Source organism: Microcebus murinus, chromosome 8 (assembly GCF_040939455.1).
Source record: "Microcebus murinus isolate Inina chromosome 8, M.murinus_Inina_mat1.0, whole genome shotgun sequence".
In the NCBI taxonomy this organism is placed as follows: Eukaryota; Metazoa; Chordata; class Mammalia; order Primates; family Cheirogaleidae; genus Microcebus; species Microcebus murinus.
In genome coordinates, this window is record NC_134111.1 from 51,365,304 (window position 1) to 51,392,549 (window position 27,246).

At 35.1% G+C, this 27,246-nt stretch overlaps 1 protein-coding gene across 3 annotated transcripts in view; it reads left to right on the forward strand.

Annotated features, from left to right (window-relative positions):
• The window catches only part of MAP3K20 (mitogen-activated protein kinase kinase kinase 20), a 171,157-nt gene that overhangs the window by 87,775 nt on the left and 56,136 nt on the right, over positions 1-27,246 (forward strand). For all 3 annotated transcript variants that reach the window (XM_012781959.2, XM_012781957.2, XM_012781961.3), the window contains exons 4-9: positions 3,387-3,488; positions 7,573-7,638; positions 11,246-11,274; positions 11,399-11,536; positions 18,290-18,376; positions 24,303-24,377. In XM_012781959.2, coding sequence (XP_012637413.2) covers positions 3,387-3,488; positions 7,573-7,638; positions 11,246-11,274; positions 11,399-11,536; positions 18,290-18,376; positions 24,303-24,377 — 497 coding nt within the window. The remainder of the gene's footprint in view (positions 1-3,386; positions 3,489-7,572; positions 7,639-11,245; positions 11,275-11,398; positions 11,537-18,289; positions 18,377-24,302; positions 24,378-27,246) is intronic.

Below are 27,246 nucleotides of genomic sequence, written 5' to 3' on the forward strand. Positions count from 1 at the left end.
AAAAATTCAGTTAGTAATTTAAAATTTTCCATAAACAAGGCCTAGGCCAAGATTAGGTCACTGGTGAATTCTATCAAATGTTTGTAGAAGAAAAACACCAGTTCTTCCCATGTTCTTTTAGAAAATATCCCTCATGAACATAGATGCAAAAATACTTAACTATATTAGCATACTGAGTCCAATCACCTATAACAAAGATTATATACCTTGACCAAGTAGAATTTATCCCAGAAATGCAAGATTGGTTTAACATCTGAAATCAGTTAATGTAAGGTACCATAATAGGTAACAAAATCATAGAACGTAAGACAAAAACCTTATATGTCAGAAAAAGCATTTGACAGGCTGTAACATATACTGATAACGAGAAATCTCAACAGACTACAAATGAAGGGAATTTTCTCAACTTGAGAAATAGCATCTATAAAAATCTCAGAACTAATATTATACTTAATAATGAAAAGCTGAATGTTTTCCCCCTAAGACTTGGAACAAGGCAAGGAGATTCTGTTCTCACCACATCTATTCAAATTGTACTGAAGGGTCTAGCCAGTGTGATCAGGAAAGAAAAAGAAATAAAAGGCATCCAAATTGGAAAGGAAGAAGTAAAACTATCTTTTATGGCAATGTGTATTTAGAAAATCCCAAGAAATACACCCCTAAAAATCTTCTAAAACTAATAAACATGTTTATGTTTAATGAGGTCACAAGGATCCAAGGTCAACATACAAAAATCACTGTACTTCTATATAATGGGAATTAATAACCTAAAAATGAAATTAAGAAAATAATTCCATTTACAATAGTACCAAAAAGAATAGAATAGTTGAGTATAAATTTAACAAAATAAGTGTAAGACTTGTACAATGAAAAATGCAAAACATTGCTGAGAGAAATTAAAGATCTAAATAAATAGAGAAACATTACATGTTTATGATTTGGAAGATTCAGTATTGTCAAGACAGCAATTCTCTCCAGGTGATCCATAAATTCAACACAATTCTTATCTAAATCCTAGATGACGTTTTTTTTTTTTTTTATAGAAATTGACAGGGCAATCCTGAAATTTCCATGGAAATGCAAAACACTTATAAATAGCCAAACCAGTTTGAAGAATTAAGTTTGAGAACCTAGACTGCCTCATTTCAAAACTTACTATAGGCCAGGCAGAATGGCTCATGCCTGTAATCCTAGTACTTTGGGGGCCGAGGCAGGCGGATTGCTCAAGGTCAGGAGTTCGAAACCAGCCTGAGCAAGAGCGAGACCTTGTATCTACTAAAAATAGAAAGAAATTAATTGGACAACTAAAAATATATAGAAAAAATTAGCTGGCGCATGCCTGTAGTCCCAGCTACTTGGGAGGCTGAAGCAGAAGGATTGCTTGAGCCTGGGAATTTGAGATTACTGTGAGCTAGGCTGATGCCATGGCACTCTAGCCTGGGCAACAGAGTGAGACTCTGTCTCAAAAAACAAAACAAACAAACAAAAAAACTTACTATAAATCTGCTGTAATCAACACAATACAATATTGGCATATATTATATATAGGCATTAGAGCAATGGAACAAGATTAAAAGTTTAGCGGAAAAAAAACCTCACATTCATCAATTGACTTTCAACAAAGGTACTAACACAATTCAGTGGGTAAAGGGTAATCTTTTCAACAAATTATGCTGAAATAATTAGACATTCATATGCAAAAAAAATTCTTAGACTTATGCCTGTACCACACATAAAAATTAACTCAAAATGGATCATAAACCTAAATGTAAGGGCTAAACCTGTAAAACTCTTAGAAGAAAAATAGGAGAAAATCTTTATGCCTTTAGGTTAGACAAAGAGTTTTTAGATATGACACAAGAAGCACAAACCATGAAAGAAAAATAATAAATTGGAATCCAACAGAATTAAGAATTTCTACTCTTTGAAAAATGCTTTTAAGAGAATGAAAAGACAAGGGATAGACTGGGAGAAAATATTTGCAAGTCATGTTTCTGAGAAGAGACTTGTATCTAAAATAAAGAACTCTTAAAACTCAATAAAACAACACAACTTAAACAGGGACAAAAGGTTCAAATAGACATTTTGCTTAAGGATATATACAAGGGGCTAATAGGCACATGAAAAGATGCTCAATTTCATTAGTCACTGGGGAAATGCCAATTAATAGAGTGCTATGAGATACCACTAGAATTATACCCAGTAGAATGGCCATAATCAAAAAGAGAGACAATACGAAGTGTTGGTTAGGATGCAGAAAAACTGAAACCCTCATACATGGCTGGTGAGAATATAAAATGGTACAACCTCTTTGGAAAGCAGTTCTTTTTAAGATAGTTTCTTAAAAAGTTAAAAATAACTTATATGACCCTGAAATTCTACTCCCAAGAATCTATCCAAGAGAAATGAACATATTTCCACATGCACACAAATGTTCCCAGCAGCATTATTCATAATAGCCCCAAACTAGGAACAATCCCAATGTCTATCAGCTGGTGAATGTATAATACCAAATGTATTGTACATCCAGTGGAATAGTATTCAGCAATAAAAAGGAATACAGTAACTAAAAAATAAAAGGAATAAAATACTGCTACATGCTACAACATGAATGATCCTTAGAAACATGCTAAGAGAATGAAGTCAGACACAAAGACCACAATTTCAATGATTCTATTTTTATGAAATATGAAGATAAGGCCCATTTGTAGAGAGAAAAGCAGATTCTAGAGCTGGGGTGAAAGTAGTAATTAACTGTAAACCAGCATGAGGAAACTGGAGTGATAGAAAGGTTCTACAACTGGATTATGGTGGTCGTTGCTCAACTCTATGAATTTACAAATAATCATCAAATTATACACTCATACTGGGTGGATTTTATGGTGCATAATTTATACTTAAGTAGATCTATTTTTAAAGGAATTTTCCCATTTGACCTTTTGTGCTTAAATTTTGAAAGCTCTTCTAAATCCTTATGCAACAAGGATTGATTTGTTTACATTGTCACATAAACCCTCTGATTTATGTGTTTAATATTATGTATCCCATAAGAATAACAACTTTTAAAGAAATGCCTATTTACATGTGTAGCTTTCTCTCAAATACATTCTTCTAACACCTTTTTGTGTTTCTCACTTCCAGCTAAATGGCTTTTTTGATTCTCAACTGATGTTTACTGTTCATTCTCTGTTAGTGGTGGTGTCTTTCACAATTTTTTGTTTTCCAGGATGATATTAACTTTTGGAAACTACAGCTTGGAACAATTTTTATATACTTTTGATGTCTTTTGTTAAATTCTTTAACATATTTTCCCAATGAAAATATAAAAGCTTATTTCTGAAGTGTACTTTGGTTTTAATGTTATGCATATCTTCCTTTTAAAATAGAATATGCTTCTCTGGGATCACTCTATGATTACATTAATAGTAACAGAAGTGAAGAGATGGATATGGATCACATTATGACCTGGGCCACCGATGTAGCCAAAGGTAATAGTGCGTGGTATATTCTTGTAAATTTGGTGGGGAGCATTTTCCCATCCTAAAATGGGGACTTGTGTCAGAAAATTTTTTATTCTATGTCTTTAGATGTTCTTTTTTCAGAATAAAAGTAGTAAGACTTCTGTAACTAATTATGCACATAATATTTTTAGGTCATTGCCTTTCTACTCCTGAATTTCTTTTTTCTTTCTCCTTTCTCTACATTATTTCTTTCCCTAAAATCAAGTTGTAGCTTCAGGGCAGACATTTTTGTCATGTTTTGTCATATGTAATTGACTAGCTTGCTTGACACATTAAAGGGAAAAATAATTCCATTGTTTTTCTGAAAGTCTCTACTTAGACTCGGTATCCAGAAAACATGATTTATTATAGGATTAGTTCTACTCATTTTGTATATGTAATATGCTAAAAATAGAAACCACTTGCAAAAAAAAAAAATCTTATTTGTCCTGCCATGTAAAAGCAATTCAGCTTTTATTTTATATTTAATGTAAACTTGGACATCACCTTTGGAAATTAAATATTTTTAATACACAAAATCCCTAAACAAGGTGCCCAGTTCTTTCCCCTCATAAATTCCTGCATGGACTAATGCTTTCTAAAGCAATTCAGATTCCATTTATTTTTATCTTTTTTTTTCCATTTTCCTAACTGAACATTTCTGAGTTTTATTTATAACTGTCAAAGTTGCTTTGGAAACAACTTGATCTAAATAATGAACACTGATAGTTACATTTGTGTTCTAGCAACCCCAGGAAAGTGTGTCCAAATTTTGCTGGAGCTATTAACTCCTGTACATTTTACAATTCCATTCTCTACCAGCATCTCTTTACAAAGCAAGTATAATGTTATTTAGCACTAAATAAGGGGAGCAACTCATACTTTGCTTTCACTGTATGACTTCCAAGTAGTAGTCTTTCCTTTGGGGAATTATCTTGTCTGTTCTGAGTTTCATCAAAACCTGCCAAATTGTTCAAATAGGGAAAATGAATCTTTTTTTTTTTTTTAAAGTTTCATGCTAGATGCTGCTGCTGAATGATACTTCATTACCTTATGAGAATAATAAGCTTTATGTCTTTAAGGGTGATATATTTAAGGCTTTGGCTGTGTTAATTAACTTAATTGTGCATTCATGCATCAGTCATCTCAGATCAGACTTAAAATTTCATATTCTTCAAGATATTTTCACGTAACATCACAATCACTTCTCTGCATATCAGTAGTACACAGGCACCACCTGTTTGTAAGCAAGGTGATATACTGTTATTGGAAGCTGCCTGCAACATGGTGGAAATACTCTTGAATAAATGTAAATACATATATAGGCAGTCCTTGACTACAGCACTTTATCTTACAGACATTTGCATTTAGGGTGCTTAGCCAATTACACCCATGTTATTACTTAATGGCACTTAGGATGGATAGACAGCAAACAAATCAACTGACATCAGTCTCTGCTTCCTGCTGTGCTCTACTTAAGCATCTCTGGTTCCCAGCCTGTAAACCTCTTCTCCTTGCCCCCTCTCAAGTGCCTACCCCAGCTTCCCTGCCCGTGGGGTGAGTTTCTTGGCTCCAGATGAGCTCATTCTCTGGGATTTCTAAAAGAGTACTGATAAGTGCTGTCTTCAGTAAAATAAAAAAAAATAAAAATAAATAAAAAAAAAAATAAAAGAGTACTGGCGCTCTATATCTGAAGGATAAGGAAGAGAAGGAACAGAATTAAGTAACACACTAGAACCACAGGTAAAGAATAGGGAAGGAAAGAATGGGAGTGGATCTCCTGTCCAAAACTACAAAATAATAAATCGTCTCTTGCCTGGCTGGTGAAATGATCTGAAAGGCAAGTGCTAATGTATTTGGTCTCTAGTGAGAAGATCGAGGCAGAGAACAGGTTTGCTTATTAATAGGCACAGGTAATAGTTAACATTTAAAAACCCTTTAAGATGGCCTATAAAAGAAAAACATAAATTAATGCTTTAGGAATGATTTTAACCCCTCTAATAAACCTGCATATAGAACCTGGAAATTCAATAGGAAGGCTTGATTTTTGTTCATTCTTTTTCAAATTCAGTTTGTGCCTTTCAATTTGACCATGATTAAATCCACTGGAGCAATGATATGTTAAGAAATCAAAGAATGAGTAATTCATTTCAAATAAGAGTAGATTAATGCATTTTGAAATAAGCATTGCTAAACATCATTGCTGTTAAGAGAGTATCTCCTCAAAGCAAAAAAGATTCTCCTCTTTCTAGACAGGAACAGGAGTGGAGGGTGGGCTAGCAAGTATATCTGAAATTGCTGCAAGTCAATCAACAATGTGTAAAAGGAACAATTAGAGTAAATAAGCCCCAATCCAGTCTTAAAATGGTCACCATTGATTCCATATCTCCACCAAAGTCTCCTCATTGACAGCTGTCAGATCTTTTTAGGAGACTCTGAACATCAAACCTGATGAAAGTATTTTTTCAGCCTTCTTAATTGTTGGCAATAAAAATAAGACAGAATTATAGATTGCTCTATAAAACAAATAGAATTTTATGTGATTGTGATTACTACTATTGATGTGCACTAAATATTATTTAAGTGTATACTATGCATTGTACACAAATAATTTATGGTACTTACAATAATCTACCATGAGGAAGAAGAGTGCCTATATTTAAAGTTTTTATATTAGAGTCTTATATCTTGAAATTCTTGTCAGCAAGTGTAGAAACTATTTCTACCACTAAGAGCAAGTAAATAGATTCTACCTGAAAAATTTTTGAAGAATTTGATTCTAAAGCAAAAAAGAGGTAACTATGAAATTTAGTCATGAAGGTTATTAAATGATACCCAGGTTTTAGCTATTGAATTTTTACATTTTGAAGTATGTAGAACTTCATATTTGAAGAGAAATTTCCATTTTTGGGTTATATCTTGTTTAAGATCATTTGAATTACTAATACTTGTATTAATAACTTTACTCTTTTCAGTGATATCATTAAATGGCAATAGTTTAAATTTTTTTCTTATTTTCTTTGTTCTTTTATAATTCTTCTATATATACTAATCAGAATAGAAGAGTAAGAGATTAAAAATTAATCTTTTAAAAACTGAAATGTTTTATATGCTTTAAAAAGCCAAAGTCTACTTCCTAAAGTATTTTCAATGGATAGTTCATTTTAAAAAGAAGCCTGTTTGATTGTGGGGTGGGGGATTATTTCTTCCATTATTTAGAAAAGATAACTTGAGAAATAAGGAGAGGATATATTTCAGTAGAAAATTTTCCTTTTCTTTATTCTAAAGGGCTATATAATACATAAATACAGAGTCAAACATTAGTAAGGGGGTAACCATGAAATATGTCTTTGAAAGTATAATTTTTGATTCGAAATAATAAAACTCTACAAAGTTTATATATACCCAGTTTACTGAGGTAACTTGAGTCACATCCAAAATATCATTGAGAGAATTTTGGAGTATGTTAAATATAGATTATCTCAAAGATTTATCCTTGTAAAAAGAATAAAATATTTAGTAACTACTATATATTTTTCTATCTGAAGATCATAAAATTCTTTACCAACCCTAATCAATCCTCCCAATTCTCCCCATCCCTACCCCACCTCCACTCCCCAGTCTTGTTGGAATGAATACTGTGCAAATAAATAAACCAAGCTCCAACTGGATAACTGCAAACATCCAAAGGAAAAGTGAAAACCCTGGTCAGAATATGGCAGATTGAGAAGGCAGTTGGTAGTGGAATACCATAGTCATAGAGCACTTCTTCCAGTGGTTACTGTGTTATTTTCATGCAGACTCCAGAAAATCAAGGTGTCCTTATTAGGTATTGATAAGAAGTTAGCATTATTTGTCGGATTCCAACCTTTAAGAGATTTAAGCATATAAATTTTACTTAGCATATAAGTATTACCATGTAGACATATCCTGTTTCTATTTTATCAGTCACGGAAGAATAGAACACATGCTATTAGTTTCTGCTATTGAATTCTTTGAAAAAATATGAAAGGGTATACTGATGCAATGTTGAAAAATATTAATAGGCCTTTTTTCCTTCTTGTATGAAAAGGAATGCACTATTTACATATGGAGGCTCCTGTCAAGGTGATTCACAGAGATCTCAAGTCAAGAAATGGTAATGTCATGCATTTTTATTTCACCTATTTAGTTACAAATTACATGCACCTGTATATAGAAATAAACATGCTTTCCATATATTTTGTAACCTATGACTCACTGCTGATACCATAGAAGTCTTTCCACTATCAATTAAATATCAAAATTCTCTATATTATTTGAAGAAGCTGCATAGTATTCCGCTGTATGAATATAACACAGCATGTAAACATTTGGATTGTTTACATTTTTCTATGATAAGAAATTTCATGCTCTATACCTTTCAGCCAAATTTTCAACACATCCCTAATTATTTCCCTAAAATCATTTTCTAAAAAAGGTATTGCTGGGTCAAAGTATGTAGTCATGTGTTTTTAGTCTTCTATTTTTAGGTGGTCCTCTGTACTGGCAATTTTTGGTTTTGTTCTTGTTCCGAATTACATGGTGTGAATTGTTTATGTCAGTCATGCCTGTATTACCTGGAGCAGTGCCCAAAATGAGCAGCATGTTTGCAAGTTTGGAATGCAAAGTCTCTATTTTTCTTCTTTCTCTTCTTCTGTACTTCATAAAGTTAATTTATGGTCCTGTATTTTATAATTTGGAGGGTGAGCATTTTAAAATAGCTTGCAGGATTAGACTTTGCCTTCAAGTAAGAGTGGTAACAGAATTCTCCTTCTCTTAAGTCACTTCAGAGTTACTAGAGAAAGGCAGTCAGATACCTTAGCTATCCAGAGCTAGCTAAGTAAACATGAGAGTTTGCCACTTTTTAAAAAAACTTTGCTTTTAATTAATTAATCATTGTCATGCTTTCTAAGTGGTTCTTCTTTGGAAGGAGGAGGAGGACTATTTATTTTTAGCAGATCTTTAGATCACTGCAGTTAAAGTGGGTACATGCTAATAGTGTGATCTTTAGCTTAGGTAGTGACAGCAAGTAGTGGAAGGGGACCGGGGACTTAATGGACCAGGTACCCTTGCTTGTACATACTCCAGGACCTTGAGGTGTGTGTACACTTGGCGGGCCCGAGGGGAGGGAAATGGCTGGTACCTGCCACTCATCAGTAGTCCAGGTTGGACCCCTAGCCTGGCCCTGCCAGTTGCCTCTGGCTTATTGTCTTTCCCTCTTCTAGGTCATCACTTATCATTTGGCTCTGCTTAGACATAAGTTTCCTGGAACTAGACACTTTTGATATATGATTGGCTAACAGGAAGTCATTAGGTAATAATCTACAATCTAGTAGGAAATATCAGAGTTTTATGACTTTGTAAATTTCAGTTCCTGCTTAGAATTTCAATTTAAACAAGTTGTTTGACTGCAGCATGTCCTAAATCTTCCATGTGAGAATGATTAACTAAATAGTGAGCTTATTCATGCTATCATTATGAGGACTATATAATAATGGAGAATACCCCCATTTTAAAAAATTTTAATTTGTGTATAATTACTTAATAGGAACACACACACATTCATATTGAAAAAATACAGACCTAACTTTTAGCAGTTTTTTTTCCTGGGAGAGGGAACAAGACTCTTTCATTTTCTGTGTTATACGTTTTTATAATGGTAGATTTTTTAGAAATGAGTATTTGTTAATCTTATAATGAGAAAACTGAATATAATATTAACAATATTTACATTTCTATTTGTAAAAGTTTATAGCTTGTTACTTATAATGTCATGTTTACCCTGAGGCTATTTCTATTTTAGATCATGCAAAAATTATTTTCTCTCCTTATTAAAATCATTATTAGCATGTAGTAAGTATTGATCATCTACCATGTTCAAGGCACTATATGGCTTATGAAAGAAATACCAGAGGGCCGGGCGCGGTGGCTCACGCCTGTAATCCTAGCACTTTGGGAGGCCGAGGCGGGCGGATTGCTCAAGGTCAGGAGTTCGAAACCAGCCTGAGCGAGACCCTGTCTCTACCAAAAATAGAAATAAATTAATTGACCAACTAAAAATATATATACAAAAAATTAGCCGGGCATGGTGGCGCATGCCTGTAGTCCCAGCTACTCGGGAGGCTGAGGCAGTAGGATCGCTGAGCCCCGGAGATTGAGGTTGCTCTGAGCCAGGCTGACGCCACGGCACTCACTCTAGCCTGGGCAACAAAGTGAGACTCTGTCTCAAAAAAAAAAAAAAGAAAAGAAAAAGAAATACCAGAAACATTTCTTCAGGGTTTTATCCTTGACTTCATCCCCTCTTATGCTTTTATTTTTACACTCCCATAAAAGCCCCATGTACATATTAACACTCCCAAACAGATCTTGGCTTCAAAACTATATATCTTATCTGCTTATTAGACATACTCATAAGATATTTTGTATGACCCTAAAACGTATTATATCCAAACTGATTTTTTCATCTTCTCCCAACTTCCCGGAAAAGTCATTTCTGCATTTCCTTTACTCCGTGACTAGCAATACCAGTTGCCCAATCCAGAAATTAAATAAAAAGGAGTTGAATCCAGAGCACCTTTTCTAACCATTAATCTGTATTGTCTCTTTATTTGATCTCATCCTTGACTTTTCCTCCTTCTCCCCTCATATCCAGCTATGTATCAAGCCTGGTTGGTCCTGCATCCTAAATATTTCTTGACTCAGTCTACTTCTCTCCTCTCCTTTGCTACAGCCTTATGCAGGCATCCTCATCTCTCTCGGACCACAGCAGCTTACACGCACAGTAGTCCCCATGCCACCACTTCTATTCTTGTCTGATGTAGTCTCACCTCTGCACATTTGCTCATTTCCTCCACTTAAAATTGTTCTTTGGCTTTCCATTTCTCACAAGGGTTTTCCTTGACCTGGCCCTACCTTCCAAAATTGTGCCGTTTCTCTTCTCCTGAGTTTTTGTCTAGGCTCTCTCTTCTGCCTAGAAAATTACTTTCCTCTCTCAGCTCTCCCCTTTCTGGTTAACCCCTGTGTTTTACAGGTCTTAGCATAAGCATCATTTCTTTCAGGAAACTTCATCTGATCTCCCTAGACTTAGCTGTCCCTGTTCTTGGTTCTTTAGTACTCTCTATTTCTCTCATCATGGAATTTATCCCACTTTATTGTAGATGTTTGTTTAAGTGTAAACCCCATGTGGGCAGAGGCAATACCAATCTTGCTTACCTTCTTGTTCCAAAACATAGTGTATGGCCTTACCCATAGTAGGTGCTCAGCATATATTTGTGAAATGAATGAATGTATGAATAATTGAATGAATGAATGAGTTTTGTCTCTGCCTTTAAGAAAATTACTCTTCAGTTGCAAGAGAAAACTATATATACCATAAAGGAATAATGCTAATGACTTCCTCAATATCACATTGGCAGTCTGTTGGCAGAACCCAGGTAAAAATTTGGTTCTCCTAACTATTTCTACTAATTTATGCATTTTTACTGGACAGTACTGCGTTTGGATAAAACAAGTGTCCTAAAAGCCTTTTTAAATCAGTACCTAATGGAATTAGGTTTTTGTTTTAATGTCAGCAACTTTTTGCAGAATCTTCAATGCAATAAATACATTGATTTTACCTTTTCATGCCATGTTAAAGATAGAAATTTAAGTCTATGATTTTTTCAGTATAAGATAGTTCAAACTAATTAAATGATTTTCATAATTTATCTTTTTTATTTTTTTAGTTGTTATAGCTGCTGATGGAGTATTGAAGGTAGGACTAAGTCTTTTAATTTTTTAAAAGAAAAATTTGTGCTTTTCAGATGTAGATTCTTGTGACTGATAATTCTTTTATTAGCCAATAAGTAGAAAGTTAATACTGGTCTCTCTTTTCTTAGATCTGCGACTTTGGTGCCTCTCGGTTCCATAACCATACAACACACATGTCCTTGGTTGGAACTTTCCCGTGGATGGCTCCAGAAGTTATCCAAAGTCTCCCTGTGTCTGAAACTTGCGACACATATTCCTATGGTGTGGTGAGTTCATTTCTCATTTCTTGTTTGTTAAAGGAATGACAGAAAGCAAACAACCTAAGGAAGAAAGACACAACAATTTAACACATGAGACAGTATTGCTATTTCTGGTGCAGTGCGTAAACGGTGGCAGCAAAGAGAGAACACTTTCTAATTGCCAAAATGTTTACTTTGGTTATTTTTATGCATCTGAGTTATTTTGTCCTGTGTTAAGAAGAAACCAACATCACAGCCAAGAAACAAATTAGATGGAACCTGAAATAGTGTTGGGCTGGACTCCTCCTATGGAGAGTGCTTTTTTCCTGGGTGAAAATATGACTGTAGAATGTCTCTGTAGTTGTAATTCAGTGGAAATGTGGATCATCTGGAACAGGACTTCATTGTCACGGATTGCTCACCAATAGATCTGCCAAGTGAGTTAATTAACAGGATACTTCTGAGTGTCAACTATTAAGCTGATTAGTGAGTTTCTAAAAGTACAAAAGAAAATGTACTTAGCCCTCGGCAGATAGCCTTGTCCATGTCTACTGCAAGTCGTATAAAGTGGTAGTGACTGAAACATGAATCTAAGGTATCACATAAGAACAGCAACAGAGCAACACAGAAGAATGGAATAATGGGGTGGAGTGCACAAGGCATAGAGACCACAGTAGGAATCGGATAAGGAGCAGAAGCCCCTGGAGGACATGAATCTTCCTGAGGAATAAGTTGTACCTGCATTATCAGAGAGAAGGAAGCCAGGGGTGGGAACAGTTCTTCGCTGGAGGAAGGAATTCATTTGTTGCCTTTTTCTGAGGGTAGGTTTTCCCCTAAAATGCTATCTATGCTTTAAAAATCCAAAATAGTATTTGGAACTCTCTGAGAGTCTTTGCATCTCATCTCCCAATTATACTGCCTCTCTACTTATACCATTACTTCTTAAAAGGGCATTTTCTTAGTAATTTTAAAAGAAGCAGATTAATTTTGGGCCTAAATCAGCATGCCTCTTTTTTTCTGAAGTCTGTGTTTCCTTATGGAATGAAGGTAGCTGATGCAGATCTCTTCTCCACAAGAGATCTGCATTGTCAAACATGCTCCTTTTTCTTTATTCAGTCTTTCTAAGTATTTCTTGCTGGCTTCATTACTTAGTTTTGGGCTTGTTTCAGTTGGCTAGCTCTTTCTAAATCATAATACATCCTATGTATAACGAATTAATATAATAGAGTTGAATTTTGTTGGCTATTGAAAAAAAATTTCAAGAATGAAATGTTTTTGGCTAAAGGCTAGACTTTCAAAGGTTGGAAGACAAGAGTAACATCAGGCTAAATACCTAATTTCCCTTGATTCTGAATGTTTCTAAGAATGAAGACTATAAACTACTATAGATAATGATTAAATAATTCTCACTGAAAGAAGGAAAAAACAAAACATTAAGTTCCAGAGGAGACTAGATTCTAAAATTGGTCTCCTGTGTCGTAAGTTACTACATTTTAACATCATAGACTCATCTCCTGGGTATTTTGAAAGTGTGATATTTGTTGTAATTTCAGACTCTTTATGAGATTTTTTTTTCCTCTTATGAAGTTATGTTCGTTCATTTTTAAGCAAAGGTTAATTTATTGAGTCAGGCACTGTGCTAGACTCTAATTTAGGGTAATTTAAATTTTACTTAGCCTGTTTGTTGGGACCGGTGTCTCGTTTTATTCTGTAGAATAGGAGCCAGCACACTTCTTGTATAAAAGACCAAGTAGTACATACTACTGGCTTTGAGGGCCACTTACAGTCTCTGCTGCATAGTTATCTTTTTTGTTTGTTTGTTTTTTACAACCTTTTAAACATGAGAAAACATTCTATATTCTGCAACAGACCCCTCTGCGAAACAAGACAGCTTGGAAAGATAAGCAACAGGGCTGAAGAATGTGGCTCATTCAGTCAGTGCTCCTGCTGACAGTTAGAGTGATTCCACAGCAGACCGCAGTTACCACTCCTTTTGTGTGCATGTGCATATAAACGTATATAAGCATATATGTGCTGCCTTCTTGAAAGCCTTACAGTTGCCAGGGACTTGGGTGTGAAACGCACCCCTCTGCTTTTCCTTAGCTGGAGGACAATCTCAGTTCCAGTGGCCAAGCACAAATTCCTTTTCACACATAAACTGTAAAAGATGTTACAAGGTGATTTCTGTTTGCAGAGCTTCGGATCTTTTCCTGTATCTTTTTAAAATCCCAAGGCCAGGCGCGGTGGCTCACACCTGTAATCCTAGCACTCTGGGAGGCCGAGGCGGGCGGATTGCTCGAGGTCAGGAGTTCAAAACCAGCCTGAGCGAGACCCCGTCTCTACTAAAAAAAGAAAGAAATTAATTGACCAACTAAAAATATATATACAAAAAAAATTAGCCAGGCACAGTAGTGCATGCCTGTAGTCCCAGCTACTCAGGAGCCTGAGAGTTTGGGGTTGCTGTGAGCTAGGTTGATGCCGTGGCACTCACTCTAGCCTGGGCAACAAAGTGAGACTCTGTCTCTTAATAAATAAAATAAAATCCCTTTCACACATTTTTCATTGATCCTTCTTCTTAAACATCAGCTAAGTCAACCTTTCTAGAACTGCATATTTTCATTTTATTTTATTAAAAATCTTTTTACTCAAGTCACTTTGTACCACTTTTCAGTAGAGGGCCTAAATATGTCTCTTTGCAGTTAGGCTTTTTATTTACTTATTTACTGACCCTATCTTTGCTTGGTTTGGTTTTATTTAGGGGAGGATTAAACATATGCTTAACAAATCATTCTATCAAGTAGTATGACTTACTAAAGCAAGCTCTACAGCCAGCCTCTGGTATCTCCAGTGTTGCTCTATATTTATACATCAGATGTTGCTCTTCAGAACCTCTCTGCCCCAGTCGCCTGATTTGGAATCTCAATTCTACATTTATGCGAGGCCTTCCCTTAGCTGGTGGAGACAAAAATGCTATTGCAGTGATTCTGTTTTAAAACATCTTCTGCTGTTGGTCTTGAAGAGAGAGTTTGCTCAGAATGCTGGTTCACCTCATGCAGGCAGCTGTGTTAGCAGAATTCCATTCAGAATAGTATATAGATGCTAATTTAATTATAAACAGGAATTCAGGATTATATTTTAATTCTGACCCCTTCCCATTCTATTTGTTCTAAATAAACACCATTAGTGAAAGAAAAAGTACAAAGCATGCTTTCTGGAGCATTTTTGTTTAAATGATCATAAATTTTTAAAATGAAGAAAGCATTATGTGTTCAAAGTAGACATTACATAAAAGAGCAGAAAAGGACAGTTGCTAAGGCTAGGACCAGTTAATTTTAGAAGGTCCATAAACTTTGAAAATGATACCTATGTAGGAAAGCAGTGTAGTTAGAGTTTTTGATATCTTTCAAAAAATGGGTGAGTAGCTAGGTCTCATTTGTCAGTAAGAGCATCTGTTTGCATAAATCATCCCGTAGTTCATTAAGAGTCTATTCTGTTAGTTGAAACCTCTCCCAATTCATAGCAGTCACACAACAATGAATAAGGCCATTAAAAAAAGTTATCTTTTTTTGAAATCTACCCCCAAAATGCAATATATTTTTGTTTTTCTATTTTTTCAGATTTGCTGTAAGAATTTAGCCCCTAATACTCTCAAAAGTACCGGCTCCCCCTGCCCACAGCTTGGTAAACCTGTGCTACCTCCTAACAAATGGCCGGGCTTGCTAGCCTTGTACTGCCTTAAAATAAATGTGCTGCAAATGCCAGAAATGGATCTTGTGATCCGCGCTTCTAAGCTGGTAGACTTTGCCAGGCAGGCAATTGTTTCTCTTTCCATGTTATAAGAAAGGAAATTTTTCTATCCTCTCATGATAACTTCTCTTGAAGAACTGAACCAGGCTGGTTTAGTATATTATCCACACAAAAAAAGGAAGGACTTAAGGAAAATGAAAATCATTGAAAGAATAAGCCTTCTGTGAACACAAGGCCTAGCCACTCTTTAAAAACAAAGCTATTCTAATGATGGTGCACAAAGGATTACCTTCTTAGAAGCTTCTCAACCAAGACCAGCTTTGCAAACAGAGTGCCTTAAGAGACAGCATGGCTGCCTCGCTTGTCCGTGAGCCCTGTTCCAGAACAAGCCGGGCTCAGGTAATGGCTTTCTATTGTTTGTGAAAGAAAAGGCAGGAAAAGTACATAGCCTTGTCCAAGTTTCTATTCTATCAACTGAAAATAGAAATTTTCCTTGTGAACAGTTTAAATGTGAGGACGTCTCAATATATAATAAAATGAGTTGGAAAATGTTTTTAAGATGAAAGATCACAATAACATTGGCCTGCATTCTCATAGCTGGGATTTTGGGGCAGCATTTAATGTATTTTTAGACCTCCAAGTGACTTCCCCAGCAAAGTTACTTTTGTGTGCCAAATGTCATTTTGTTTAGTGTAGAAAAAGCTGTTCTTCTATCTCTTACCACCTACTTTTTGATACATTCCTGAATCTGGAGAATGAATAAAAGGAAGTTATGAGATGTGCTGATACTGGAATTAAACTAAAGACCTCACCTGAGAGCTTCAGGACATAGCTGTTAGTGACACCATCCCAGACAGGTTTACATGCATCACGTGACTCCCCTAGCTGTAGTAGCTCTTCAGACACTCAGGGCATAAAATGAAACTGTATTTTTTCAGGGTTAGAACTCAAATATAACTTGGGTCTCTTACTAGATTTTGGACATTTTCCAACAGAATATTTTGGGGAAAAAAATGACATAAATGTTTTTCCAGTCACTTTGGGAATAACCCAAACTGTTGGTTTTGCATTTTACCTCACAAAATTCAGTGTGTGTGTGTGTGTGTGTGTGTGTGTGTGTGTGTATGTATTATGTACACAGACCAAACTAAGAAAACAAGGAGGTGTGAGTCTGCTCATTTGAATGTTTTAGAGTCTGGAGCCCTTGATTTATAGGAGGCTGATGTCCTATTCCCTTCTCCTTAGCAATGCCAAATCCATATCACTTGCGTTTCCTATCATTTCCCTTCCGGCCCTTGCACCAGTGGAGTAATGATTGCAGCAAATGGAGAGGCCTGGTTTCCTGCTTAGCCTCTTGCTGCCCCCGCCTGCCCTCCCTCCCTGTGCCTGTCGGGGGTGATTGCCTACCTGTTCTGACTCTCACCCCTCCTGTACTTCCAGTATTCACTAGGATTGTCCCCTTCTGGGATGCCCTTACCTTTTCCTAATCACTTGTGTGACTCAAATAGAATTATTCAGCAGCTCTTCTAAAGAAGTACCTTACACACTTGATTAAAAGCCCAAAGAGGCTTCAGTGAATTTTTTTCTCCTGCTTGAGCAGCATCTGCCAATTTCCCTGATTTTCCTGCTAATTATCTTCATATTAGCCAGAATTCATTTAACATGTTATGGCTTGAGTAAGACTGAGCACTGGCTGAGGAAATAGTGGATATAGAGTTCAAGGTTTATACAATTTGCATGAATAGAGTGTATGTCCTCCATCTACCTTCTTATTTAGAAGGGGGCTTTTGTTTTTAGAACAAGGCAAATCTGAATCTGAACTGCTGAGTTCTCTTCCTGCTTCTGCCAGGGTTCCATGCCTAGGATATGGCATGTCTCGTTCTCTCCAGTCCTGCCGGTTTCCCTTCTCTAAAATTATATGGACTTGAGAGTTTGACCTTCAGGGTCAGACAGTAAGTTCATATTCTGGCTCTGCCACTTGATAACTGAGTGTCTTTGAGTGAGTTTGCTTAACTTTCTTAAGCCCTAGTTTCCTCACCTTTAAATAAGGATAATATCTATTCAATAAGGTTGATATTAATCATAACATATGTAAAGTGTATCTGGAACATAATAAGCACTCAATAAATGGTAGAGATGGTTATTATTGTGATTGTTATTGATAAAATTAGAATTGTTTTTGTACTTTTCAGAGTATTGGCAGAGTCAAATTTTCCAAGTCCATTTGTATAAATAGAGAAAGTAATAGTGTACAAATCTCCGTTATTCAGTGTTTAAAGGGAAAACTCTGCATCATTCCTAGCACTGATTTGCTGTCTTTGGGTTCCAGTCCAGATTTATTAACCACACTGATTTCAAGAATTGCACAGTGATGAACACAAACATAAATTCACATACACCAGTCAGCTTGAGTGTATATAAAGTGTTTATTACATTTTAGAATGTGGTATAATAAATTATATTATAGGTAGATGAAAATGGATCCATTAGACTGAAGAAGAGATTTCTCCAAAACACAAACGTTATAATTTTGCAAGTATCTACCATTGTGGGGTAGGTGGCTTAGCCAGTGATTTGGATTTGGGGCAATTTTTTTTATGAAACCATTATTGAACCTTTAAAAATGTTGTTGAATTCTCGCTCATTATCTTATAGAGAAATGCTTCAAAGATTGAGGGTGGAAAGAGTTTTAACTGACAAAATACAAAATCTAATTTGTGGGAATATGTGAAAGTTATTATAACTTATGAGATAAAATTAAATCACTCAGGCCCATGGGTTTCATAAAATTTTAAGTCTGGCTATAGATGTCCCAATTTCTAAACCAGGTTTTTTCTTTATGAAAAAGAACAAAAAAAGTATATAATATATGGCAGAAGTCCTGTATATAAATATATATATTTTGCCCAAGTTCCTACAGATGGAGTTGGTTGTATCTGGTAATTGGATACAATTAAATGTTAGATAAAGTTTCAGTAATATACCAAAAATATAAAGTACAAGAATAAAAATTCCATTTTCTTTTTGTTCCAGGTTCTCTGGGAGATGCTAACAAGGGAGGTCCCCTTTAAAGGTTTGGAAGGATTACAAGTAGCTTGGCTTGTAGTGGAAAAAAACGAGGTAAGACTACATTTCTCCATTCAGGTACATAGATCAGAAAACAGTATTGGGGTTTTGCAAAAGACTTTTTCATCTTCTTCAAATTGAAAGTAAGTTCACGCTTATGGAAAGATTAGCAGTAGGAGCTAACACAAAGGGTCAAAGTGATGTTATTCCTCATGAATGGACCCTTTACATCTAATTGTTGCAGCTTCACGTCGTGATGCTGTAGATCAAAAATTGTACAAGTACTGTACTAGTTTCTCAGTCTCAATTGTAAAACCTAGGGGTTTGTTCTTAGTGATGAAAGAAGCCATTGCGTCCAAGGTAGGGGAACAGTTTAACTCCATCTCCTGCGTTTAGGACATCTTTTTTACTGGCCGGGAGTTGATATATCTGTAAGAGACCTTCAGCTACTTCAACTTACCTCTCCCAGCAGGAGTCACTATAGTACAAGAAACTGTCGCTTAGATGAGAATTTCAAAAATAAAAGAAGAAAAAATAGTTTCAAAAAAGGGAAAAATTACAGTTTTGCCACCTACGTTGAACACTACATTGAAGATGAGCTCCTCACTGGAATTGGCGAGGCAGTGGCATAACTGTTCGCTTCTTCACGCAGAGCCTTTCCATTTCAAAAGAACTTCAGTGGTGTAAACACCGTTTGTGCTGTGTCCCCAGCCTCGCTTCTCTTCTTCCCACAAATTGAGGCTTTCAGTTAGTTGGACCTATGAGCCTACATCAGAGAACATGGCACATTCATATCAAAGAGAGCAACTACGTTTTGAAAGGTTTAAAATTGTGACTGAAATGCACAGCCATGGAAATTCTCAGCATACGGATGAAGCATCCAATATCAAGATATTAAGAGAACTTAGATCATGTAATGGAAGCATGCAGTTGTCTTTGCAATGCAAAACAACTTTATTTTATAAAAACTTCTTCATTTCCATATCTTATCTGTGCCCTCCATAAAGGGTAAGAGTGTAGCCTTAGAATAAAAATCATTTGTAAAAAAAAGTGAACATATAAAGATATTCCTTTTTTAATGCCCTGAAAGAATTAGATTGATCTGCTCCTCGTGTCTGTGAAGGAACAAACTAAATTAATCAAAAACCTGCTATTGACTAGGAGAAACCAAGTTTCCATCTTTTAGATCACATAATCCTGGATGCCTGAAAATTTGTCCTCCTGATACATTGGAGATGGATGAAATGTTGATGATAGCTGAACTTGATGGGAAAGAGCTGCCAGTTTAAGAAAAGGAGCTATATGCAAGGATCTGCCCTACTCATTGTTTCACAGAAGCTGTTCTGTTTTAATTAAACGAGGTAGTAATTCTTAGTGTGCTATAAATAAGATCTCACACAGTGTAACTGATACTTTCTTAATATAAGGACCCACTTGTTTCTGTTCTGTTTTTTTTGTTTTTGTTTTTGTTTTTTTTTTTGCCAGTGAGAGGATTAGATGTCTTGTTCTGGGTTTACAGATGAAAGTGAAGAAAATTATTGACCTTATGTTGATTCAGTAGCAGAACACTCAGTGTAATCTTTTCCCTTTACACTGTTCTGAGATAAACTAGGAGAAAGTAGGGGTTTTTTTGGTTGTTTTTTTCTTAAAGCTCTAAGTATGTATAAGACAGAATAATATTTTTAAATAATAATTTATCTAAAGTATGGCAGAATAGATGTACATCTAAAGCATTTTTTTTAAATATTGGACTTTCAAGGATTTTTAAAGCTGAAGAAAAAAATAAATTTAGGCCGGGCGTAGTGGCTCACGCCTCCAATCACACACTCTGGGAAACCGAGGTGGGAGGATTGCTTGAGCTCAGGAGTTTGAGACCAGCCTGAGCAAGTGCAAAAGCCCGTCTCTACTAAAAACAGAAAAATTAGCCGGGCCTGGTGGCAGGAGCCTGTAGTCCCAGCTACCCAGGAGGCTGAGGCAGGAGGATCACTTGAGCCCAGGAGTTTGAGGTTGCAGTGAGCTACAATGACACCACTGCATTGGAGTAATCAAGCAAGACTCAGTCTCCAAAAAAAAAAAAAAAAGATAGAAAGAAAATTAGAAGCCCCTGAATATTTGACTTGAGGATTGGGAATCACCCACGAATAACCTTCAGAACCTCTTCAGCATTGTGCATGAGAGAAGCATGTTCTCCCCAGAGATCCCATCCAGTAGAGTTTACTGTTTTATTCATGGTGTCCTGATGATCAACTCATAACTGATGACTGCAAATACCTCTCATACTATATTTATTAAACATAATACTAAGTTGAAATAAACCCACATGGTGAAATACATTTTCTCAACTTTCTAATGAACTTAAGTAAAACTGGATGTTACAAGGATATTTATCTGCTATTCCTATTCTGCACAAAATTTATTTGTCAGAAATAAAGTTTAAATGAATTTTCAGTGTCATTATTCAAGAAGGTATCTTCATTTTCACCTCATAAATGGAGGCACTCATTTCCAAAACAAATTCTATTTGCATAGCATTAAGGTAATTCCCAAGGATTTGTTTTATTTCATAACAAAATTGAGACTTTAACTTAAATATTTACATAATCCTTTCAATTTCTAATTATTTTATTTATTTTTACTGTTGAATACCTTGGGTTAAAAAGGAATGCCGTATTTTTAACAAGCCTCATTTAAATAAAGAATAGTATGTTTAAACTTTCAGGGATGCATTCTGAGTGTGATCTAGTCACCCTATATGTTTATAACCAAGTATTGCCTTTTCTTTTTAACTTTTGATTTTGAAATAACTACAGACTCATAAGAATTTGCAAAAGTATCACAAAAAATTCTGTGTATATTTCACCTAGCTTCCACCAATGGTGTCATCTTACACATCTGTGGTATATGCTGTCAAGACCAAGGAATTAAGATTGATACATTACTAGACATTACTAGACAATAGACCTTATTCACTTTCACCATTTAGGATTGCTTTTTTGCATCTATAGGAAAAGCAATACTTTCTAAAAATTATATCCGAAGATCTTTGCTTCTAAACCTTTAATAATGAAATAAGGCCTTAAAGCAATCATTTTTCTGATACTAAATCTTATTAAAACTAGATTCGTAAAGCACTGCTAAATACAAAGTAAACAATGAATCTTTATAGAAGGCATGAAATTAACAGGGCATTACTAGTAAATTTTTAAAATGTAACAGATATGTATATTTGTTTTTGTCATTTCCATGGAACTCAAATCAGTAGTCATTTTTATATAAATATTTAGATTCTTATATATAATGTGTTTTCTTCTAAGTAGCAAAACTTTGATTAACATAGAAATCTTCATAAAACTCAATCTGCTCATGACTATACTTCAGAAAAATAAAACTTTACAAAAATAAACCTTTTACATCTTATGCAGAAAATGGTAAAAAATGAATATGCTCTTTACAAAATGTCATACATTCCTAATCTAGTGATTGGGAAACATTTTAATTCAAAACTTTTATTTTAAGATATTTAAGTTTTAAGTAGTGTTGCAGACCTGGTGCTAAGATCTGGCTATTTCAGAATGTTTTAATGCATTAGGAATGCCGACAGTTATGTAATCGGGACTTAAATACTTTGGATTCTATCTTAAAGTACTTTTTAATGCACCAAAATAATCCATTACATAAAGTGTCTGAGTTCAGATTTACCTAATATTTGACCATGTCACATTATTTAAAATAATTGAGTCTCCTTGTGTAATGTCTCAGATGTGGTATCTAAACAGTTTTTCAGTAAGAAAGGATGACAGAAATGATCAACATCCATATTCAGCCAGTTCACATTTCAGTTATTAGAAAAATGTTGAGACAAAGTTGTATTGAAAAATGTTACCCTTTACAAAAACTCATTATTTTTAGTTACATGTGGAATACATTCAGTTGCATAATCGCTATTATAGTCTGTTTTCATTAGTTCCTACCTCACCATCATTTTATATTAAAAAAAGAGGAAAACACCTGAATTTTCTTTTGACCTTTATCAAAAGGTTTGCAGCTCACATTACTGTAAAATAATAGTACAGTTTAATATATCTTGTTCTATTCTATGAAATCACAAGACTAGAAGTTAAAATTACTTCGCATAGCCTTTAATTTGGAGAGAGTTGTTTTGTTTTTAATTTAATCTTGTTTTGATTTTAAGATTATCTGTAATCCAAAATATAGATTGTCAGTTTCCTTGCCAAGGCAACTATTTTTCTACTTTTACACATAGCCTCCCCCAATCCAGCTAATTCAGTTTTAAGTTTTTTATTTGTAAAACTTCTTTGGCAGACAATACTGTGGAATAAATCTTAGTACTTGTTAGTACCAGCAGTTCTAAACTCCATCACACTCAGAGCTCTTTTTATAACAACTACATTAACGTTCCCCACTCCCCTGAAATGAAATTCATTGGTAACACAGTGTACCTACACACATATTTTAAGTCAATATAATGCTCTAGTTGTAATATAAAAGAGAAATAAATGAAATATGCATTGCACTGTACAAATGTTCAGGCAGGACCACACTAGAGGAGACAATGGAACAGTTTTAGGTGCTTGTACCTATGGGTAAGCAAAGTTCAGCAGCTGCAAATGTAGCCTGCAAGAGTTGGGTTGCATTAAGGACTCCAGTACCAGGAGCAGCACTATTGTCGGGTGACATTTTTCAAAACTTTCGGTAAAGTTATAAATAATGCAAAAATCAATCTGCCTTTGATTTAGTCTGTTTGGTAGTTGCATTCTTGGAAAAGCATGCAAAATACTTAGTGTATTTTGAAACTGTTCAAAAAAATACTCTGTGCTTATTTGTAAATTAAAGATAGATTCTAGGCCCAGAAAATTATAAACCTCATTGTTTGCTTGCTTTACTTACTTGACGGTACATGGGACACTCGAAATTTGGTACAAGAGAGTTCTTGATCATATAGGACTTTATGGTATATTGAACGATGTCTGGCATTCCTGACCTGCTCCCCTTAAATGCCAGTTGGAACCCTCCAATCTCTAAAACAAACAATATTGCCTCTGCAGAATAGGGGCATCACATGTTCTATGAGAACCACTACTGTAGACTATAACAGGACCGATCTTCACATTATGATTTGTGTTCTATTAGGTCCTTATCATATATGGATTTGACTAAAACAAAGCTGTAATGCGTCATACATTCAGAATATCTTATTTGCCAGTGAGAAAGAAAATGCACAGTTCTTTAAAATGATCTCTGTGATCCTCTGTGCTAAAGGTGTTTTGAGAGTTGTACACCAAGCTAAATTGGTTTCCCAGTTACCTGGCCTGTTTACATGTATTATAAACTGCCTATAAAAGCATAGTGACTTGTGGTTTTAGATTTAGTGTATAAGTTCCAACTTGCCCCTTACTGTAGTTTCTTTTAGACTTGATTTTATGTTTTATTGCATGTGTTGTGTTGAACCTGACTCTCCATCCACTGCCCTTTCCTCTTTAGAGAAAAAATACGAGTCTTTAGAGATTAGGTATTACCAATCTAAACATAAATTGTGTCATATATTAACGCATTAACTGCCATGTGAGTTGTATTTAACTCATGCTAGTTTTGAGCCCAGGGCCCTGCGAAGCATATGCAACTATACGTCTCTACCTTGGGAGCCACATGAACTATTTTTCAAATTGCATATAACTCATGCACAGAAAACAATGAAAAATAACAAACTTTTTATTAAATTAGAAAAGATTGTTTTGTTTTTGAAGTTTTTATTCTATTTTTGTAATAAAACATTGTGGCCCCAAGGAAAAAATTTTTTTCCTAGTGTGGTAGTCAACGTGTTAATCAATGGAAGGTTTAAATTTCATGTCTTGTTTACGCTTTTAAATTAACTTTTATGACCCTTCAAATGGTATTTGCTTGCCTTAATGAATAAATCCCTGTGTTTTATTTTGTTTTGTTTTCCCTCTCTCTATTGTAGAGATTAACCATTCCGAGCAGTTGCCCCAGAAGTTTTGCTGAACTGTTACATCAGTGCTGGGAAGCTGATGCCAAGGTATATGCATATTTCATTATTATTGTTGTTGTGAATTCTGAATTTCACTTTGGCTTTGAGGTTTTAAAACTTGGGGTAATAAAGCAAAGCTCGATTGATGTTCATGTGAGCCCTAGATTGTTAAGGTTTTCTTTTGACATCTGCTTATCTTGATCTCTAGAGACTCATTAACTCTTACAGTACTATTTGGCATTCTTGACTCAGTGAAAACAATTTTATCCTTTTTTAATCTTTAATAACAACTGTTGCACATTTGTGTTATAAAATGGCTAACACATAATACTTACAATATGCCAGGCACTATTCTAAGCACTTTATGTATATTAACATATTTATTCCTCAGAATATCTCTACGAAATAGGTAATATTATCATCCTCATTTTACAGATGAAGAACCAAGGCACGTAGAGGTTAGGTAATGAGCTGGAGGCCACACAGCTAGGAAGTGGTAGGGCTGGACGTGAACCCAGGCAATCTGGCACAGGTCCCTGCTCTTAACCGCTGCACTATATTGCCTTTCTAACCAAAGAGCAGGCAAAAGTAGCACTTCTGGAGAATCTTGATATATGCTCCCTGTCCAGTTTCAGTGATGTGTGTTTGAACTGTCACAATAGAGTTGGAGAAATTCCCAAACTTAGGCTTTCATGTGGTTATCACATTTGAGCATGAATGGCCCGTTTCCTTTCCCTGCAAAGATCATTCTAAAAAAAGACTGTTGCATACATACGGAAACGTTTATAGATAAAACGATAGACCCGTCTTGGATTTGCTTCAAAATAAAGTGAAGAGAAATGGATGATGGTATAGATTAAACAAGATTGGCCATGATAATTTTTGAAGCTGAGAGATAAGTATATGGAGGTTCATTATATTGTTCTACTTTTGTGTATGTTTGGAATTTTCCATAATAAAAAGTTAAAAAATAAAAAAAAACGATTCTCACAGATTAAACATTAGAATAAGAGAGCACTTGCACTCAGAAAAGGAACAAGAATTTGATAGTTCATATTTGTCCAGTTTTTCATGGAAAAAGAAGTATTTACAACTTACCTTTTATATAGAGACCTAAAAAAGAAGTATTAAAGAATAGAATTTCTTCCTTAATTTAAACCCAATTAAATCCAATCTGACCCCCAGGAAGAATGAATGATGATAACATACAGTCTGTTCTTCTAAACATGTCTCTTTATGGGAATAACTCAGAAACAATTGCTGAGTGTGAAAACTATGTTGATAAAACATAGAACTCATGTTGCTTCATACATAATGTTTCCCAGTGCATCATTCTGCACTGATTGTAGAGTATAATGATGCAGCCAACAAGGTGGCTAGGGACCCAGTGCTGTGGATTCGAACTCCATGTGCGCCTTCTTGGCTTAGCTTGGTGTAGAGAGGTTTGTTGGAGGTTCTCCCTAGCTATGTGCATTTTGGCTTTGCCCTGAGAACCAGCAGCCTAATCTTTGCTTTCATTCTTCAAACTTCCTTCACCCTTTTTAAAAGTAGAGTCCTATATTCACTTAGTATTATTTTTGTTAAATAATTTAACATTTTTTAACTGTTAGTATTTTTATTTAGGATTGTTATTCTTTCTACTAGTATTCTGTGACAAAGCTGCATGAGTTTTGAGTGGTCTGCTCTATCTCTGTTTAGGCCCTATTGTTTTGAGTGTGTGATTTTGCAGAATGTGGGGATTTTTATTGCTGGCACTTTGCAACTAATTCAGTAGAAATTATAAGCAGGTGTTCACAAGCTTCTAAAACACGTATTTTTATACTGTTAAAATGATGCCATACTACCCTTTCTCTGCTCCTTCTACCAGTTATATGTCCATTGTGATATGTAAGTAATTTTGGTGTATATTTCTTTCTGATATGTAAATAGAAGTTTTTCCTGAAATTATTTGCATTGAATTAGATTATTGCAACTGGATCGCTATAATTGTAGTTATATTTTAGTATGCAAAGCAGCTTTTGAATTTCTTAACTGGAAACTCAATATTAACGTGAATTAAAATTTTAAGAGTATACATTTACGGTATATTGATTAAATGATAGTGTAAATATCTTATGCAATAAGGACATTAAGTCTAGTGTTGAAGCTATGAAGTTGGCATGTCCTAACCCTTCTTTAGGACCAAAGGCATCTCATGTTCCAGCCATGTGAAGTATAAAGAAAGTTAAAGATTGATTTTTATTTTCTAAATTCAGGACTTAATTTCCTGATAAAACAGCTAATATCCCCTGTATTTGAGTTGATTGAACATCTGGCCACAGCCCACGTTTCGTGATCTCCTCTAGACACACCTTATGTACCTTCATTCTTCTCAACGAAGACAAGACATGCTCTCTTCGTTCTTTTCTTTCTCCCCCGCATCCTTCATCACCCAGCCCTTCCTGGTTATTCTGTTTCCCTCAGCCCAGGCTTAATAATCCTTTCCCTAAACCACAGTCTGGGTTGCTTTCTTGCCTTGTACTATTGTATTTTTAGAATATCTTTTCTTCTTAAGTGGATTGCAAGCTCTACAAGAGAATAGGGCTAGTTTTTCTATGTGTTTCCCTATTGTACTGTACATCAGTTTAGTAGTTCAGTAGGCCCAGTTTTGTTGCATTAAGTATCCAGACCACAGTAAATGTCCTAAGAGGCACATTTTAGTTTTCTGGCTAGAAATATGTAGCAACTCAACTAGAAGTTGAATTGCTGTCCTGGTAGAAGTTGCTACCTGTCCTATGCACGTCTGTAGAACAATAGTTGGTTAAAACATTTTTATTTTATTTTTTTTCAGTCCTTAGACTTTAGACTTTCAGCCCTTAGACTATTTTAACACCTAGGTTAAAATATTCAGCTCAACTACAGAACTGGTGTTCTTTTG